We start from the raw sequence: 19,319 nt of genomic DNA on the forward strand, positions 1-19,319 counted from the left end.
AGTCTAATCCGAAATAGTCTCATTGGGTACCCGTAAGATATTAATTAATTGTGCCTAGATTATAGAATCTCTCTAGCGTCGAGGAGCTCCCGCTGTTGAAGGTGGTCAGATAACAAACAATTCGTCCTGCGATAGGGTAGGTCTGCGAGAATGCAATGGATGGCTGTAAAGGAGGGTGTTCGTTAAACGCTATCTTGCAACGGTCAATTCAAAAATCCCCATCATGATGATGATGATGAGGGTCATGTATAAATTTCCAATATGGCCAATCTGAGGTAAGGATTTCAGAGGAGGAAGCCGATGTGGAAAGGTAACTCTCGTGGTTTCGCAGCCAAAGTTGGGCGGATGACACGGATCAATAGACTTCCGTGGCCTTCAACTCTGGTCTGTTTCTGTTTCTGCCCTGTCTGTGGTTGCGGGGATCGAGGCTATCCATTCCCACGGGATGGCCCTTGTTCTTACTGTAGATTAGGCCGCCTTATTCTTTTGCCTGAATTGGTCATCGGGCACATGTTTGAAGCTTGTTGATCGATGAAAGAAACGTGCTCGCATAGGATCGAACTCTGTGCGACCATGACCGCGATCGGCTTCGGTAAGGTTATCTTGTCCGATTCGGCCTCGTCTCTGCATAAGGCTGGGTTGGTCTTTGTATTCAGTTGGACTTGTACTTGTTGTACTGTCCAGTACTGTGCTTCCTTAACCTCGAGATGCAACAGACTAGCCGGGGTCTCCCATGTTGGTGAGCAGGAGGAGCTCTATGTACTAACACGCCAGAGCTAAAGGGAGCTAGTTTACGATTCTGGGCTCTCTTAGAAGTGATATTCGATTTTTGATATTGCGGCATCGGATCGCATGTCATTGTGTTTTCGAGGTTCTCAAGGAATCTTCAGCGATCGAGTCTGTGCCCATTTCGAGACAAGGTCTTTCGTTGAAGAACTGTTCACCGCAGAAATCAGGGCTTGCGACTGGAGCCATGCATGCCATGCCATTCTCATGCTCGATCGGCATTTCAAGAACAAGGGAGGGTGAAGTGGGCCCGGCTGTGGAGGCGATCCCGACCCTGGACAACGCCGCGGCGCTCTCTTAGGTGAGCAGCCGGCTTCAACCGCCCCACTCTACAGCACCTCTCAGTGGAGAGAATCCGCACGCCTTGCCCCCCAGACCCTCTGCGAGGCGCTGAGAGGGGACCTAAGCGACTACCAACAGGGCGTTAGACCCTCGTAAGAACCCTCCACTTTAAAGGTCGTGAGACCCCGCCCGCTTGTCCGCCGCTCGCTCGCTCGCTCATTGTGTTGGTGGTGGTACCAGCTCTTGCCTATCCTATCACGTACCCCGGCACCACGAGGAAGCTGACGGGAGGTGTGTCAATTCAGGGTCCTTCCTGTCCTTGGGCGTCGACTTCTTTCCTTCGCGGCTCGGAGTGAAAATCAATACCTATTCCTTTCAACGCTGTTGCACAAGAAAAACCTTGAATGTTTTATTTTCTCTTCCACTGCCTGTATCTTATCCTACATCAACATCTGATTCAACCTTAACTTTTGTTGTAGAAGCCCAGCCTTCTCCACCTCAAGCCTGGGCTTCCAGCTCATCCTGCTAAAGCTGTCATCTCTGTTCCAGCTTTACGATTCACATTTCCATCTCAGTTGAGCTGTCTCGTTCGTCCACTGGCTTCCCGGTTCAGACACACCAAAAGGTGGTATATCACACTTGTTTACAGAGATATCAACTTCTCGTAACTCACCCAACAATAGCCTCCCTCCCGTTCCTGGCCCAAACGAGTAAACCGTCTTAACACGCCCTTCAAAGTCTAATCCCGTCTCCGTCGACGCCGTCCCAAGACAAGCTAGACTTGAGCCACGGATTGCCTGACCTTTACGGCACTTTTCCCTCTCTGCGCCATGCCAATTCCCCGTCGCCGGTCACTTGTCGATTCGAAGTAGATCAACTCCACTGATTACTTTCTTTTGGACCTTGTCTCAAGGTCGAGACCGCCGACGCCCCGGCCATCGCTTCCTTCGCCTACGACCAGTGCATTCACAACTTGCAACTCTGAATATTTACTCTCCCTTGTGATTTTGTCGTTCGACTCTTCATCCTTTGCCCATCGTTTAATACCCAACTCGCACGGAACGGCGTTCACTCTCCATGACTTATAACGAAGCACCGATATGAGCCCTCCCGAACAACCTCGTGAGAACAGCCAAACTCGAGCTATTAGGCCCGCAGCAGCTGTGCACGACACCGGCTTTCCCTTGGCTTGCTCCGAATCACATCAAAATCAAATCCATGCTCCTGTTCCGACCACACTTGACAATGCGCGACCGAGAGCCACTTTCGACTTAGTGAATGATATCAAGGGCCATGATGCCACCCCACGACCATTTGCCGGGGGACGTTTCCTCAGGGATTTGGGGGATGCTTCGCGCTCACCCTCGCAAAGCCCTTTTCGTCTAGCCATGCCTAGTATATCTCCTGGCCAGCTTGCATTCTCTGCCATGCAGTACTTGCCGGTACCAACCCTCGTTCTTAATAATCTCAAGACCGTTGTCTTGGCCAATGAAGCAATGGGCCGAATGTTAGGACTCATTACGGAAGATTCGGATGAAGAGGATACTGTGCCGACCATCGAAAGCCTTCGCGGCCAGACCTTGTCTCAAGTCGGTGTTGATATCCTCCAGGATGGACAGCCTGTATGGGCAACGTGGGACGCTTTCCTCGATTCTCAGGTGGATGAAATGGGCGTGCGAATTGCAGCAAGGGATCCACGGCGACCATCACAGTCTGGCGGCGATGAGACGCCAACCGCAAGCACGATGCCTCTCCCCGAGAGGGCACCAAGCCCACCCGCGCGTAAAACACAGGACTCCATAGTGGAAGTTGTTATCACCCGCAAAAATGGCACCAAGGCAGCGTTTGATGGCCGCTATAACCCTAAAGAGTCGGATTGTCAAGTATATGCTAAGATGATTATTACAATATGGGAACTCGAAGATCATCAGACGTTCTTCACACTCACCTTTACCAGCACGGAATCCCCATCATCCACTCTTCACAGCACGAAACGACCCATTGCGAGACCGAGCATCCTCGAGGCTGCCGAGCGCAAATCCATTGCCCACTCAAACCCTTCCTCGGTTGCGTCAAGTCGAGATTCGAATTCACCGTCATTTCACAGCCCAGGAATTGTCACCATGTCATCCAGCCCTTTCCCACCAATGGGCCCCCCTTCTGTCGCAACCCATTCAAGTACGCCTTCTCTTCTGCAAAAGATGCTGCTGATGAAAGACGCACTGCTCAACAATACCCAAATGCCCATTTTAGCAATGTGGAAAGATGGTAGTGTCACTTTTCCCAACACGGCTGCTCGGAAACTCTTTGAGAAAGAAGCCCCGCTCGATACATGTCTTAATGGCTTTGATCTCATGCGGTATTGGCACATTTACACTGAGGACTTCTCGGAGCGCTTTGCGGTTGAGGATATGCCTATTTGCAAGCTGCTCAAGACGGAGAAGCCCTTTAGTGGATTCCGTGTTGGCATGTATGATGAAAACAGAAATAAGCGGATTTACGATGTCCTTGGCGAGGCTATTCGGGACGATTCCACTGGCGAGTTTCTCGCTGGTGTAGTTACTGGACGGGACGTTACTGTTATGACAGAAGAGATCACACAAATAAAAGAGCGGGATGAAGAGCGTTTCAAGCTCATTTGCGACACAATGCCTCAACTGGTATGGACGGCAACACCTGAAGGCATGGTCGACTTCTGGAACACTCGGTTTTATACTTACACCGGGCTCACTCCAGAGAATAGTCTTGGCAAGTCATGGGTGAACGCTTTTCACCCCGATGATCTTCCTGAAGCAAACCGGAGATGGCAACACTCGCTTGATACGGGCGATAGTTACGTGACGGAATACCGGTGCCAGAGTAAAGATGGCAACTGGCGTTGGTATCTCGGCCGGGCACTGCCTCAGCGTAATAAAGAAACCGGGGAAGTCGAGAAGTGGTTTGGTATGTGTTTTGATCGACTAAATTGAAGTTTCGGGTCTGACCATCCGTTTCACAGGAACCTGTACCGATGTCCACGAAAGTATTCAAACTAAGATGAGCGCGAAACGCACACGGCAACAACTTCTTAGCGTCATTGCCCACTCTCATGTCACCATTTTCACGGTTGACCCGAATCGAAGGGTTACAATGCTCGAAGGCGCATTGATCTGGAACAACACTCACGAGGAGAACCATGATGGAACGAGGTGGTTCATTGGAGAAAACATGTATACTGTTTTCAATCGCTTGACAGCGCAACTGGCAGATGGAGAACGTCCTGAATTCCTTGAACCCATAGAGCTACTGCTCGATGGAAAAGCTACCGAAGACGTAAAGGAACACGGCATTGGTAAGGATAGGCACCAAACTGGATCTCGACACGCTTTACTAACCTCAAGTAGACGACCGTTGGTACCGAACTCGTTTCCTTCCCATGTTTGGCAAAAGGTCACAGGAAGGAGATGCCACGACCGACACGTATATCGAAGGGGTCATTGGCGTAATCATGGACGTTACCGAACTGAGAGTCCGCGAGGAAGCCCTGGAGAAGCAGTCCAAAGAAAAGCGAAGGGCGATGGCGAATGAAGCAGCTGCCAAGGAGGCCAATAGACTGAAGAGTCAATTTCTCGCCAATATGTCTCACGAAATCCGAACGCCCATCACTGGTGTGTTAGGGATGGCCGAATTACTTAGCGGAATGCAGTTGGACGCAGAGCAACAAGAATATGTCGAAAACATTCAGAGCTCGGCAACATCTCTGTTAACCGTTATCAATGACATTCTAGACTTCTCGAAGGTGGAGTCTGGGCGGTTGGATATCGAAGAGGTACAATTCTCCTTGTCCCATATCGTCAAGGAAGTGGGGAGAATGCTTCAGTTTGCTGTTGAGCGAAAGAACCTTGACTTTCAATCAGATATTGGAGATGGCATCGAAAACGATTTGGTGGTCATTGGTGACCCTGGACGTGTGCGACAGATCCTGACCAATCTTCTTACCAACAGCATTAAATTCACCAATCAAGGATACGTCAGGTTTTCAGTCACGGCAGAGAAAGAGACCTCAGAGTCTATCGAGGTTCGATTTACGGTTGAAGATTCGGGCATTGGAATTCAGGACGATGTCCGCAAGAAGCTTTTCCAACCTTTTAGCCAAGGCGATGCCTCAACCGCCCGACGATTTGGTGGTACTGGACTGGGCTTGACCATCTGCAAGAACTTACTTGACCTCATGCACGGCCGTATCTCGCTCGAATCGAATGTTGGCGTTGGAACTCGAGCAACCTTCTGGATCCCTTTCAATAAACCAAGCGGCCCGGCTGAGGCTGGCCTCGCTAATGCTGGTGCCATCCCTGACCGGCTGCAGTCTGAACTTAGCTTGTCTTGCAACAGTTCAGAATACGACCAGATTGTTGGCACTCCCCCGCCCTTCGACGGAATACAGGCCAACAATGCGGGATCACGTCGGACTCGCTTCGGCATATCATCAACATCAAGCCCAGACCAAGAACTACCAGCATCAGAAAGAGCTAAGATCCACGTTCTGGTGGTGGAAGATAAGTATGTATCAAGATGACTCCGGAAGACACTATCAAGCTGACCAGTCCAAGTCCTATCAACCAGAAGATTGCTACGAAAACCATTGGCAAACTCGGTTTCCAAGTGACGGCTGCCTGGAACGGCAAGGAAGCCCTGGAATACCTCGCCAGTGTTCAAAAAGGTATCAAACAGAAGCCAGATATCATTCTCATGGACGTACAGATGCCCATCATTGATGGCTACAAGTGCACTCATCTTCTAAGACATCACATGCCTTACAAGCCTTTGGTCCAAGATGTGCCGATTGTGGCCATGACGGCATCGGCTATCCAGGGTGATCGTGAAAAATGCACCAAAGCTGGGATGGATGATTATCTCGCCAAGCCAGTTCGGGGTGTTATCTTGGAGAAGATGCTTTTACGATGGTGTCACTCCCGACGTCGGACATCGGCGACACCAGACCCTACTGCTTCAGACTGTTCAGAGATGAGCGAGCACTGCGACAATGCTGATATTCCGAACATTGGCATTGACGACAACGACATGCCGCAGACATCTGAGGAGATCAATGGCAGCCCCATCACACCTCGGCCGTTGACCACCAATGGATACCAGAACGAGCCGTCACCCTTTGATTCTACCGGGCTGGCAGTGCAGGTCCGACGACCAGAAGGAGAGACTGAATGGTCTAACAGGCTACAAGAAACAAAACTCATCGACGCTGCAGGGGGATCGTCAAGCTACCGGAGGAACTCGTACCACGAACTACAGACCGGAGATTCGTTGACCGAGGAGAATGTCAACAAGTTGAAGAGCGAGAATCAGTCGACGACACGTCGATAAACCAATGAAACTATCGGCCGGGCTCCGGAACCAACAACCAATCGGTTCATCGCGACCGAAACTATTGAAACATCTTATTGCTCGATCGCCGATCTACCCTCGCCCACAGCGGGAAACAATACCCACAATCACATACAGAACCACTTGTCCGACAAGCGCGGATTCATTTTTACACTCTTCTTTCGGCTACAGCATTGGCAACAAAAGCATGTATGCATTGATTGCATTACACACGGTGGCAATGGCGTTGGAACGGGATACCGCTCACATTTAGCGAGCAGAAGAATCAGTGGAGAACACACTCAGGCCAAGATGCCCTGAATTTTGTGCTCCTACTGTTGCGTGCTTTGTCTTTTATCATCTATAGACGGACGGGTTCCAGCATTCTGGCAAAAAAGAAAAACGGGAGGACCTTTCTGATTGCCTGTACATGCTTTGGCAAGAATATGCATCTATGGATTATGGATTGGGAAGATAAATAGTTGAAAGGGTTAAGTTTTTTGTTACGTACGAAACAGCAGGAACGATGGATGAATGATGGGATGGATCGATGATACCTTTTTTGACTCTTAATATTTACTATTTCAATTATCTGAAGCTGGACTAAGAAACATATTCAGTCCAAATGGCCCATACAATTGCTCCTCGCTTGCTATGTTCAAACTTTTAATAATGCCAAAGAGATTACTGTTTAATGGTTATCGTGAAAGCCGCAAGATTTATGCACGAAATTGACAGACCATATAATCGATTGATGCCTGATACGTGATACGATTCTCGGGCATCTCGACATGTCACGCTCTAAGATCGTGGCTTGATCTAGACCTCGGTCTCGATTCCCGGCTGCTTAGATGAGTGCTCAAAGACACCGGAGGCTTTGTCCCCAACTCGATACATCTTATTCTTGATCCACTTGGCCGTTCGCGGGATCTAGGCCCATCTGTTAGTTCCAGTCTTATGGCACGCCCTCTAAAAGCGGGAGGGCAGGAAATAGAAACAAATTTGAAAACCACGTGCGACTTATACAAGGGTATCAGGAGCTTACCTTCCATTGCATTAGACCCCGGTGTTGGCGATGCAGGCGTTTGTCTCGACGGCGATAGTCCCTGAGCTGGTCTATAGGACCCTGTTTGTGATCTGCGCTCCCATCTGGGACACTGGAAACCTGGCTGTCTTCGTCTTCTGTATCTGAGGAGCTGGAACTGGAGTCCGAGTTGCTGCCTATAGAGCCTGCACGGCGGGCACGCTGGCCGGAGCACTCGTCATCAGAATCATCAGACTCAACAATACCAGCTTCCCTTTCCTGTTGGCCGACTTCAAGATTGTCGCGAGCAGTTTCGATCACTTCAACCACATTTTGAAGATGTTCGTCTCGACTCGCCCATCGAGAATGGGCACTTCCCTGAAAGGACGTTAGCAACTGGATAAGGCCTGCCAGATACTTTCACATGTGCTAGTAGAATGCTTACCAAACCGGACCAGAATGTGAGCTTGAGTTTGATAGTGCCCAAACGTTCACCGCACTCCTCTAAACAGCAAGCTGTAGCACGCTGGAAATCGCCTTTCCAAATGGGTAGTTCCAAGTCTGTTTCTTCTTCGTCGGCAATATCTTTAAGCCAAAGGACAGCAAATGCAGCCGTATCGTCTCCAAAGAATCCCTTCTCCCGGAAAGCGATTGACATACAACTGCTGTATCTCTTAGCAACCGCTAGAGCAAGCGATCTACCTCGTTTCGATTTCCAAGTCACTGTTCCTTGATCGTCACCATCCTCAGTATACATCTTTGCACTACTGATACTGGTCCGGAACTTGAGCTTCGATGAGCGAAGTTCCTTGGGACAGTCTACCACGGTGACAGTGGGCTGAACCTCGATTGTGCCGTACTGCCATCCTAGGAGATTTCGTGGTGCTTGGAGTTGAACACTTCGGAAGACCATTGAGATACGGACTCGTCCATAGCCAATGCCTCCTGTCAGGGGCCAAAATCCCATGACTTGCGAACGTTCACGGAATACTTCTCCGAGAGGCAGGTGGATGATGCCAAGCAAGGGGTCATCCTCCTTCAGTCGAGCATCACGGACCGTGACAAAGACTTCTGCTTCACGCCAGTCGCGGATGAATCTCTCGCAGCCAGCGTTGTAGAACGGTTTCGAGTTTTGAGGTTTTGTTCTTGTCTTAAATGTCTTTCGGTGATTAAGGATGATAGTACAGTATGCACTTGGCAGACCATCACCTGAGTCCTCTTCGTCGGTCGCCTCAGCGTCGTTTTCGGCCTTGCGCTTGTTGAGTCGCTCCAGCTCAAGACCAGTGATGTTATGCACTTGGATGCTGAATAGACCACTAGGGTAGCCGTCGGGCGGAGGCGCAGAGATGATCATGGCATCCTGCTCAGCCTTGAGCTCCTGAGCTGTCTGTTGCTCAAGTTCGCTGGCGTCTCGCTCCTTCTTGCCTTCCTTGAACATGGTCTCGCGAAGCTTACGCTCACTTGACTCTCTGACCTTCTCCTTAAGCTGATCCATAGTACGGATTTCAGGGTCATGAGTCTGCTTCTCAAACTGACACTGCTGGATTCTGGTCTTGGAGAAGTATCCAACGCTCCACTCCAGCTTTCCGGGCATACCATCACCTGATTTCAGGGCCCTGAAGCCATCTTCTCGATGTGACATTTTTCCATTAGACTTATCGTCCTTCATCAGTTCCTTGATGGGAACTTCAATTCGGCCGAGGTCGTCGTCCGCCGTCAACCTATCGGAGTCCCACAGCTGAACACGAAGTCGCTCGTCGATGTTAAGCTCCTGTGGTGTCACGAGAACAAAACAGGTTTCATCCCAAACAGGCTCCATCTCGTTCTCCAGTACTCGTGTAGTCCACATCACCTTACCAAATTTGGCCCAGCCGACCGAGACGTACCCGTCTGAGCTTCCTTCTTTGATAAGTGGAATACCGGAATCACCCATCTTGAAGTCGTAGCCGCGCTTGATGTTGACGACCAGAACACCAACAGCGTTGGTATCCTTCTTGAAATCATCACCAGCAAGCATGTCCTTCAAGTCCAGGGTAAGGCTCTTGGGGGCAACGTATTCAGCCATGGCGGCATCAACGGCGGACTGAACGAAGTTGCTGATGAATGGCACGTCCATGATATTGATGGCATGTTTACTCAAGGGCACGCAGCTCAGATTAACCTTTGGCTGTCCAAGGAAGGTGAGTGTGCAAAGAGAGAAGAAGGGAGGATCTGGAGTAAGCTGGAGGCGCATGCGCATGGTACCAATCATACCTTGAAGATCGACCCAGACAGGAATTTTGAGGTTTCCAGGTAGATAAAATGCGAGGTATAGATGCATATCTTTGGTTCTCTCCTTGAGAGACTTGGACGAAGATCGAGTGCGGTAGGCAAATGCAACCTCGAGGTTGATAAAGTCTCCTTCTTCGGCCTCCATTCCGTCCTGGATCGTGGCACTGCTGTCACTATTCTCGCCGTCCTTCTCCTCGGTATCATTCTCACTTTGTTCCCTGGTCATGAGCTGTCCTTCTTCATCGACTGCCCGAGCTGCGGCTCCAGTAGGCAGCCATCTTATTCCAAGAATCCGCAGAGACTCACTTCCCTGGCCGATATCCTCCACACTGACCATTCGAATCAGCCTGGGAAGCGAAGCTTGCATGACATCCTCCAGGGTGTCTGCAAGACTGGCAAATAGATCGGGGTTGATCAGGGGCCAAACAGAACCGATCAGAGAGTTGAGCCAGACCGTGGTCTCAGTATCGTTCTTCTTAGATGCCTTTACAACGCCTCGTCGATGAGCATCCCAGACCTCATCTTCAAAAATATTGTTGACTTTTTTGGACATCCATTCTCGAACTGATACCACAAGAAACCATACAGCTCCCACAGTGGCTGCGGTTAGGATCAACCAGAGTGAAGCGCCAACGAATAATGAGGATTTAGTTTTGCCTCCCTGGAGAATACCCTCTCGGACGAGCCTTTCGATAGAAAATGCGCTGGCCACGATAGTAGCCACGCCAGCAAGCCCGAATGTGACACCACGCTTGCTAATGGATGAAAGCTCAAGGCGCAGAGCATCGAAATCGGGTGGTGGAAATAACTCACCCATGGCATCGTGACTTTGTTGAATATCTCGATGCTCATCGCGAAGCTGCTCGTGTGTCTTGTTCTTGTTTTCTGACCCTGTCGCTGTGCGTTGTGTTGTGCCAAAGGGAGGTTCATTAGTGTCTATCTCTTTAAGAGCTTCGTCTGTGAAATCGTGTATAGTGACAGGGAGATGAGTGACGGGGTCCGTAACTTCTCGCTCGGCTCTTTCTCTCTTGCTCTTCTTGATTTCTTTCCTCCGTTGTTTAGGATCCGATGATTGGGGACCAACTTGTGAAGTGTCTGTCATTTCTTCCCCATTGCCTTTCACTTCACTGTCGTCCTTTTTACTATTATCATCCTTGTCATCCTCGACTGACTCTAGGTGGGGCCCAGCATCTTCTCTAGACTTTTGCTGAAATTGATAATCATTTGAGCCCGCAGCCTCTGACGGGTCAGGTTTTCCAACTGCGGCATCTTGCCGTGCAGCTCTCTCTTCTCGATATTTGGAGATGGTTGGAATAGGATGTCTGGCGCTATATGGAGCTGTATAGCGACGGTGCTCCTCCGCGTCGTCTCTTCCAGACATGGCGGGTCGCGGGTAAGCTTGGAGCAGTCTTTTAAGGTAGTGACAGATTGGTGATATACAATTGGCAAGGACGCGGCGATCGTGAAGAGTCTTGGAGATGCAAGAGAAAAAGCTTCGTTGATAAGTTTCACGGAGAAGTTGAAAAGACCAAGAAAATTATGGAACAAGGAGAAGAATGACAAGAACTAAGGCAGGCAGGTAGTTCAAAGGTTACTGTCAAGTTGAAGGAAGGTGCGATGGAAGATGGTAAGTTACTACGTCATAAGCTAGCGGGCATGGATGATATGCCGAGCTTTCCTTCTTGGCGGAACCATTTGTATACATAAGAATAAAAATAAATAGATCCACGATCGCTCAAGCAAGTATTTGTGGTTACTTTGAAGCTTGGCGAGTCAATGCTTGGTAGTGAAAATCTTAGCTTGGCTTAACTTAGGCTTGACGATGTTGACGCTCAGAGGTAGAATGCGGATTTTAGAGGCTAGGTAGCTAAACGTCGAGAAACTGTGCCACAGCCTAAGAGGCGTTAGCTGAAGTTAGTGCATTTGCTGTCGATTGTGTCGCGTGCGTGTGTCCTGTTTATGCCCGAACGCATTCACCGGCCGCTAATTCTGCCTCGATTGGTTTGTGTCTCTAATCAATCTGTTCCTTCTTTGGCTTGCCCTCACATTCGCAAAGAAACAGGACTCGTACTGTTGGTCTCTTGGCATCACACCAACACGTCAGCTTGCGGGGAGCTTGAACCAAGCTTGCCCTGGTAATTGGTGGGGTATCGAGATCGCCAAAGGCCAAAATCTTGTCATTGAATGGAATAGGGCTACCGATATAGCACTCGATGTTTATCTTGAGCCGTGTTGGTCAATTCTACGAGTTTCATCATGCCTTAAAAGCAGGTTTTGGTCTGCGACAGCACCACGCAAGACATAAAAAGGACATGATGCTCCGTCCGTTGCAGTGATGAATTCACACTGACGATTCAGCTTTGGGGCCACTATGACTAGACGCATGTGCCTGTGGCTGTCATTCGGGCATTAGTTTGGCCTTATTACCGGATTATAGAAGGTTGGTTGCTGGCAGGTATTATTCTTGGTTCTCTCGTGGCATCGGCCCCACTTGTCCGGCACGGATACGGCGTCGGCCTGAGTGCTCCGGGACAGAGGATGACAAAGGCAGCCATGTCGCACTATATCGGAGTTTGGTGTTTTGGAAGTAGACAAATCGGGCATTAGTGATTATTAACCCCTAAGCAATGGAGATGTTTGAAGATGACAGTAGTCTAAATCGTGAGTGTTTCTGCTTCGATACACCTAATCGGTGCTACTAACACCAACAAGGCAATTGCTCAACAAAACTGTCGCACGATCAAAAGATCTCTCGTTCTTCAAGAGGTTATAGCAAATGATTTTGTGATGGCGGTTGGAGTGACAACCAAGTCTTGTGCGATGTGAAAGTGATGAGCGGTCTGCTTAGTGCACCCGCTAAGCAATCTGCGACAATAGCAGAAATCTTGGCTTTTTATTTCGAAACCCATCCGACGAACCTGAGGAGATGTGCATTATGGACGAGTAGAGGTTATCAGATGACAGTCGTTCGATTTCTTGGGGATTGATACAGCTGAGAACCGTGACGAGATCTAGCCGTGCATTCGTTAATCGAATGGTGGTTGGTTAGAAACTCTGTTGGTTGGTACATAGTGTCACCTTGTGTGAGCCGCGATCAATCAACCAACTACTAAACCTGCTGATTCCCGAAAACTCGGTCGTCATAGTGAGTAGAGGATCAGAAACAATCGTGCGAGACAAGGGCCAAGAATAAGAATGCGCACTTGGATCGATTAGTCCCAAACTAGCGCCGTCACAGTGCATTACAAGTGGTTGGGAGGAGCCTGTCGTTGGCTGCATCTTGAGACTTTAAGCGCCCAGAGACTCGAACCCCAGGCGCCTCTTCAGGGTCCTCGTGTCGGTGACTGGTCCTGGGGACCGTTGGTGGCATTAGGTGCAGTGTTCCTAATTTAATCGGCCAGTCAGACGCTATAGAACAGAATGCCCAGGCCTCTAATAGGCGCCGGGGGATCAATATTGTCCCCATGATGATGATGGTAGTGAGTTGTTTAACCACCTAGCACGCTGTGGTGGAGGTAACAGATCTGGAGTAAAAGCAGTAAAGTCCCCTGTTTCCTGCATTCGTCGAATCTTCCATTGATTGAAATATTTGAACCTCTTCTGCGACGTTTAACCTCCTTATTCAGACGCTATATCGACCGTCGCAGTAACAATAAGAAACAGCCCCGGTCTCAGCCTTGGCGCCCCCCGCGAAACACTCCCATCTCTAACCAAAAGAGTCTCCCCCGACGCCAATTGTCTCATCCCAACCACGAAACCCGCTACGATTCTCCTCTGTGACGTTTCAACTTCCGCTGGTGAATTCGTAGCATCTCGGCATCCACATCTTCCGTACCCGATCTGGCAACTCGATACCTCCTTGTACCCGTTTAAACAGATCCCTGGCGCATCAGATTTCAGATCACGGTTCCTACTATAGCCTTGATATTCTTGGCCAAACCTGTCGACTGTCGATTTTTTCACTTTATGAACCTGGTCCTTCCTACGATCTCATCCGAACCTTCTTCATCTTTCTTTTCTCGGGTCGCTATTGTTACTCAGCGTCCTCGCCAACATTCTCTCAACCCCCGGGCTTCTCAGCCACGACTTTCGCTTCCTCTCGCTGCTGGATCAGTCTCTTATTCTGTTTTACTATTTAAGGGTTTTTGGGTAATTTACTCGATATCACTCTCTCTTTATCGAGGGGAGATCCTCTTTAGTCCTGTCGCCGGCCGACCTTGACTTTACTTAATTAACACTCAACACATACCGCAACGATGGGTTCGCATATCGGATTCCTCGAATTAATAAAGAAGCAGTTTACCGCTAGTAAACTCTTCTTCCACTTTCTTTTCTGGGGGTTTCACTGGGGTATTTTTGCCTATGGTTGGTAAGTTGAGAGAATAATCATGCACAAACTCATGGTTCATAACTGACTGATATAGGTGGAAGCAAGCCGCAGATGCCAGACTGGCAGGTCTCAACACACTCAAATTCTCAGTATGGATCTCACGAGGTGCTGGTCTAGTTCTCAGCGTCGACTGCATGCTTATCCTGCTCCCCGTATGCCGAACCATCATGCGTTGGGTTCGACCCAAGATTCGATTCATTCCACTCGACGAGAATCTCTGGATGCATCGCCAACTCGCCTACTCCATCCTCCTCTTCACTTGCCTTCACACAGGCGCTCACTACGTCAACTTCTATAACGTCGAGTTGACTCAGATCCGACCTGTCTTGGCTCTTCAGATTCATTATGCTCAGCCTGGTGGAATCACTGGTCATGTCATGCTTCTCTGCATGCTGCTGATGTATACGACTGCTCACGCTCGCATCCGTCAGCAGTCATTCGAGACGTTCTGGTACACTCACCATCTCTTCATTCCGTTCTTCCTCGGTCTTTACACCCACACCGTTGGATGTTTTGTGCGTGACACACCTGAGGCTATCTCACCATTCGCGGGTGACCAGTTCTGGGAGCACTGCATTGGTTATCTTGGATGGCGATGGGAGCTATGGACTGGTGGTTTCTACCTTCTCGAGCGTCTCTGGCGTGAAGTTCGTGCTCGACGTGAGACCAAGATCACCCGAGTTGTCCGCCATCCTTATGACGTGGTTGAGATCCAGTTCAACAAGCCTTCTTTCAAGTACAAGGCTGGTCAGTGGCTGTTCCTCCAGGTGCCTGGGCTTTCCAAGTACCAGTGGCACCCTTTTACCATCACTTCGTGCCCCTTTGACCCTTATGTGTCTGTCCACGTTCGCCAGGTTGGTGACTTCACCCGGGAGTTGGGTGATGCTCTCGGTGCTGGTGCTGCCCAGGCCAAGCTCTACGACGATGTTGACCCCATGGGTATGTACGAAGTTGCCCTTCAGAACGGTGATCAGATGCCGGCTCTCCGAATCGACGGCCCTTACGGTGCCCCGGCCGAAGATGTATTCGAGAACGAAATCGCTGTGCTTATCGGTACCGGTATTGGTGTGACTCCTTGGGCCTCTATCCTCAAGAACATCTGGCATCTCCGCAACTCACCCAACCCTCCCCGCCGACTTCGCCGTGTCGAGTTTATCTGGGTGTGCAAGGACACTGGCTCGTTTGAGTGGTTCCAGACTCTCCTGTCCTCTCTAGAAGAGCAATCCAACGAAGCGGCACGCATGCCTGGAAGCTCGGGCGTCGAGTTCCTCAAGATTCACACCTATCTCACACAGAAGCTGGATATTGACACTGCTCAAAACATCGTACTCAACAGTGTCGGTGCTCAGATGGATCCTCTCACAGAACTACAATCACGAACAAACTTTGGTCGCCCTGATTTCCCTCGTCTGTTTACTACCATGCGAAACGGTATCTTGGACCGAACATACCTGAACGGCCTAGAGTCCCATATCAGGACGACAGTTGGTGTTTACTTCTGTGGTCCTTCATCAGCCGGTATGTTGCAACCTCCAATATTCACCCCGAGACAATGCTAACTCTATCTGTAGCTCGTGATATCAAGACGGCTTGTAAAGCGGCCACAGTTCCTGATGTGGATTTCCGATTCTGGAAGGAACACTTCTAAGCTCGCGATCGTTTTGAATAACTTCTTCTTAATTTCAGGATACCATCAAATACAATTTATTTGAATACACCAAAAGACAGCCTGAAGCCTTAATTTTCTAGCGGGTTGGAAACTTCTAAAATCCAAGAAACTTTACCCCTCGTACAAATTCCGCTTACCCAGAAAGGGGCCTCAAGCGCTCTCCTGTGTGATCTTCGTCTCTCGTGTATGAGGGGTGAATAGCTAATGTATCATCAATCAAAAGTGTCACACACGGATCAGTTAGTGCCGTGAAGGGTGGCGATAATAGCACCTATATGAACACATGTGACAGGGCTATGTTTCATAGTATCATCCTTGAGCATAATGTGTGATGGTATATATAGCTAGCCAGTATCCGAATTCAGCCTATGATATGCAACCCTATAGTTTAGCAACTATCCAATAGCTACCATGTTGCTACTTTAGTACACGTAGAATTGTTGTGTAAGTGGTAGAGTTTCTGCAGGCGCCGCCACACAAACCTCACCATCAGCCTCGACTGTATAACTCTCTGGATCAACACGCATCTTGGGCTTCAGATCGTTGTGGCGCATATCACTCTTGCCTATATTTCTGCAATCCTTGACAGCCTCAATACGGCTGCGTAGACCATATGAAGCGATAGCTCCTGTCTCGATGGATGCTGAGGAGACGAAGAGAATACTCGTAGAGGCGCAGTGTGGCGAGAACATCGGACGAGCAATGATGGGCTGAACTGTTGGGATGGAAGCGTTGGGATCACCCTGATACATAGTTAGTAACTCATCAAGTTGCAAAGTTCAGAGTTGGAAGAGAGTAACATACCATCTGAGCATATGCGATATGCCCACCCTTGAGGACATGGCTGGGCTTGGTGCCAAACCACGCAGGATCCCAAAGAACAAGATCAGCAAACTTGCCAACCTCAATACTTCCAATGACATGTCCAAAGCCCTGAGCAATAGCCGGGTTGATAGTATACTTGCTGACATAGCGTTTTACACGCGCATTATCAGCCCCTGTGCCCTCATCCTCTGGCAGCCAACCCCTCTGCACCTTATTCTTATGCGCAGTATTCCATGTTCTTAAAACGACCTCTCCGCAACGGCCCATAGCCTGCGAGTCAGAGCTCATCATGCTAATAGCGCCTTTGTCATGTAATACATCCTCAGCAGCAATGGTTTCAGCACGGATACGGCTCTCCGCGAAGGCTACATCCTCTGGGATGTTCTTGGACAAGTGATGACAGACCATAAGCATATCGAGATGCTCATCGAGGGTGTTGCGTGTGAATGGTCTTGTAGGGTTGGTCGATGATGGCAGAACATTTTGATGCTCTACCACGGAGATGATATCCGGAGCATGGCCACCTCCTGCACCCTCTGTGTGATAAGTATGAATTGTGCGGTTCTTGAAAGCAGCGATTGTGGATTCGACAAAGCCAGACTCATTGAGTGTGTCAGTGTGAATAAGACATTGAATATCGAATTCATCACAAACACTGAGACAAGCGTCAATAGCAGCAGGAGTGCAGCCCCAGTCTTCATGAAGCTTGAGACCACAAGCACCAGCATTGACCTGATCGCGCAGACCCTCAGGAGAACTATCATTACCTTTACCAGTAATACCAATATTGATAGGAAGCTGATCACACGCCTGCAACATCTGACGCATGTAATGAGCACCAGGCGTACAAGTAGTTGCGTTCGTTCCAGCACTGTAACCACTGTCAGCCTCCAAGATAACACGATGAATGCACATTGGACAAACCTTGGACCTGTACCACCGCCAAGCATAGTGGTCACACCAGATGCAAGAGCTTCGGGTACTTGCTGAGGACAGATAAAGTGAATATGCGTGTCGATAGCGCCCGCGGTCACAATCTTTCCTTCGCCTGCTACGACATCTGTGCAGCTTCCGACGACCATGCCCTCTGTTACGCCATCCATAACGTCTGGGTTACCTGCTTTGCCGATACCAACGATCATGCCCTCTTTGACTCCGATATCTGCCTTATAGATACCCGTCCAGTCCACGATGAGAGCATTAGTCACCACGAGATCGAGGGTGTCGGCATCGTGTCGTCCAGTCGCTTGACCCATTCCCTCACGCAGTGTTTTACCACCACCGAATTTACATTCATCACCGTAGACAGTTTCGTCGCGCTCGACCTTAATCCAGAGATCTGTGCTGCCGAGTCGAACGAGGTCTCCAGTTGTAGGGCCAAACATAGTCGCATAAGACGCATGGTCCATCTGAAAATCATCGATGTGAGCCATGTCGCCGGCAGGGTCTGGCTTGTGAGCGTATCCAGCTTCTTGCAATCGAGCGAGGATTTCGTCGGCGCGTGAGAGGTCAACAACTCCTGATGCAAGGTTGTTACCACCGCGGATAACACGGTTGCCACCAATCTCAACGAGGGTAACAGTCTTGGTATCTCCGGGCTCGAATCGTACTGATGTTCCAGCGGGAATGTCGAGTCGATAGCCATAAGCACGAATACGGTCGAATTCAAGCTGTGGGTTGGTCTCGATGAAATGATAATGAGATCCAACCTGAATAGGTCGATCACCTGTACTCGTTACCTGAAGACGAATTCTCTTTCTTCCTTCATTGAGGGTAATCTTCTTGGTCTTGACAGGAACAACAGCACCAGGCTGCTTATCGAGTTGATAGTCTTCAGTCGCAGCCATAGGAAAGATACTGTTGTCTGGCACAGGGAGAAAACTTCCATATAGAGCTCTCCTCAAATCTCCATCATCTGAGCTGATGGGATTATGGACTGTGACGAGGTATGTACCTGATGGAAAGGTACCTTCGACTTGAATCTCGTGAAGAGTCGTGCAGACTGAGGGCAAGACGTGGCGACGACCTAGCATCGTGGCGCCCAGTGCCATAAGGTCAGAGACAGTATGATTACCATCTCGAATGAGTTCATGGAGGTTATTGGCGATGAGGGCCTAAATTCATAGTGTTAGTTAAGTAAGGCAAGTTCCTGATTGACTCATATTTTCTCATATCGAGTTGATATCATACTCACCACAGCCTCAGAATGGTTCAGCTTGACTCCTCTCGCCAATCGTCTCTGAGCAAGCAATCCCAGCTGCGAGATGACTAGCTTGTCGATCTACAAAGTATGTTAGAGCTCTTTCATGTGCTATTCTCATGCTGCCCGCAACAACCCTGCAAAAGCAACGTCTCCAACCAACGGCATGACTCCGCAGACTGGGTCTCTTAGCCTTGGCGAATAAAGACGAACCTCTTTAGGTACCAGATGCATGTTTGCGATAATAGACTCTTTTTTCTGGTTACTTATCAAGAGATCAAAGAATCTAAAGAGTGAGAGTGTGAGGAGGGGCCAAAAGTGTATGGTTAGTTACAGTCAGGTAAGGTAGCTATCTCGGCACGGAATAGCCGCATCAAGAGTAGCCTGACATTTTTACCTACAACGGGCTGGACTCTCTAGCTACAGTTACGGTGCTTCCCCCACTGTAACTTGAGATAACGGGCTTCTTGGGGTTGCTTTCATTGATAAGTCGAGGCCGATCGATTGGTCA

The 19,319-nt window shown here is 49.4% G+C and overlaps 4 protein-coding genes across 9 annotated transcripts; 2 read left to right on the forward strand and 2 right to left on the reverse strand.

Annotated features, from left to right (window-relative positions):
- The first annotated feature begins 1,221 nt into the window (after nt 1–1,221).
- On the forward strand, nt 1,222–7,143 carry FOIG_13159 (uncharacterized protein). 3 transcript variants are annotated; one of them, XM_031214261.1, is made up of 5 exons: nt 1,222–1,693; nt 1,752–4,011; nt 4,067–4,399; nt 4,452–5,607; nt 5,658–7,143. In XM_031214261.1, exons 2-5 carry the CDS (start codon nt 2,169–2,171, stop codon nt 6,427–6,429), a joined length of 4,104 nt encoding a protein of 1,367 aa, XP_031055971.1. In that variant the 5' UTR covers nt 1,222–1,693; nt 1,752–2,168; the 3' UTR covers nt 6,430–7,143. The 3 variants fall into 3 exon arrangements, with proteins under 3 accessions (XP_031055971.1, XP_031055970.1, XP_031055972.1); XM_031214260.1 differs by having other exon boundaries at nt 1,222–4,011; XM_031214262.1 differs by having other exon boundaries at nt 1,222–4,011; nt 4,452–7,143.
- FOIG_13160 (uncharacterized protein) lies at nt 5,618–11,445 on the reverse strand. Its single transcript, XM_031214263.1, has 3 exons — nt 7,899–11,445; nt 7,475–7,831; nt 5,618–7,359 (listed from the first exon to the last, which is right to left on the reverse strand). Exons 1-3 carry the CDS (start codon nt 11,103–11,105, stop codon nt 7,249–7,251), a joined length of 3,675 nt encoding a protein of 1,224 aa, XP_031055973.1. The 5' UTR covers nt 11,106–11,445; the 3' UTR covers nt 5,618–7,248.
- A 1,795-nt stretch (nt 11,446–13,240) lies between these two features.
- Nucleotides 13,241–16,089, forward strand: FOIG_13161 (NADPH oxidase). Its single transcript, XM_031214264.1, has 3 exons — nt 13,241–14,093; nt 14,149–15,632; nt 15,686–16,089. The coding sequence occupies exons 1-3, from the start codon at nt 13,981–13,983 to the stop codon at nt 15,760–15,762; spliced, it is 1,674 nt and encodes a 557-aa protein (XP_031055974.1). The 5' UTR covers nt 13,241–13,980; the 3' UTR covers nt 15,763–16,089.
- Nucleotides 16,041–19,180, reverse strand: FOIG_13162 (urease). 4 transcript variants are annotated; one of them, XM_031214265.1, is made up of 5 exons: nt 19,022–19,180; nt 18,803–18,889; nt 17,533–18,722; nt 16,588–17,479; nt 16,041–16,526 (listed from the first exon to the last, which is right to left on the reverse strand). In XM_031214265.1, exons 1-5 carry the CDS (start codon nt 19,040–19,042, stop codon nt 16,206–16,208), a joined length of 2,511 nt encoding a protein of 836 aa, XP_031055975.1. In that variant the 5' UTR covers nt 19,043–19,180; the 3' UTR covers nt 16,041–16,205. The 4 variants fall into 4 exon arrangements, with proteins under 4 accessions (XP_031055975.1, XP_031055978.1, XP_031055977.1 ...); XM_031214268.1 differs by having other exon boundaries at nt 17,533–18,889; XM_031214267.1 differs by having other exon boundaries at nt 18,803–19,180.
- Nucleotides 19,181–19,319: the final 139 nt, after the last annotated feature.

Source organism: Fusarium odoratissimum, assembly GCF_000260195.1.
Source record: "Fusarium odoratissimum NRRL 54006 unplaced genomic scaffold supercont1.31, whole genome shotgun sequence".
Classification (NCBI taxonomy): Eukaryota; Fungi; Ascomycota; class Sordariomycetes; order Hypocreales; family Nectriaceae; genus Fusarium; species Fusarium odoratissimum.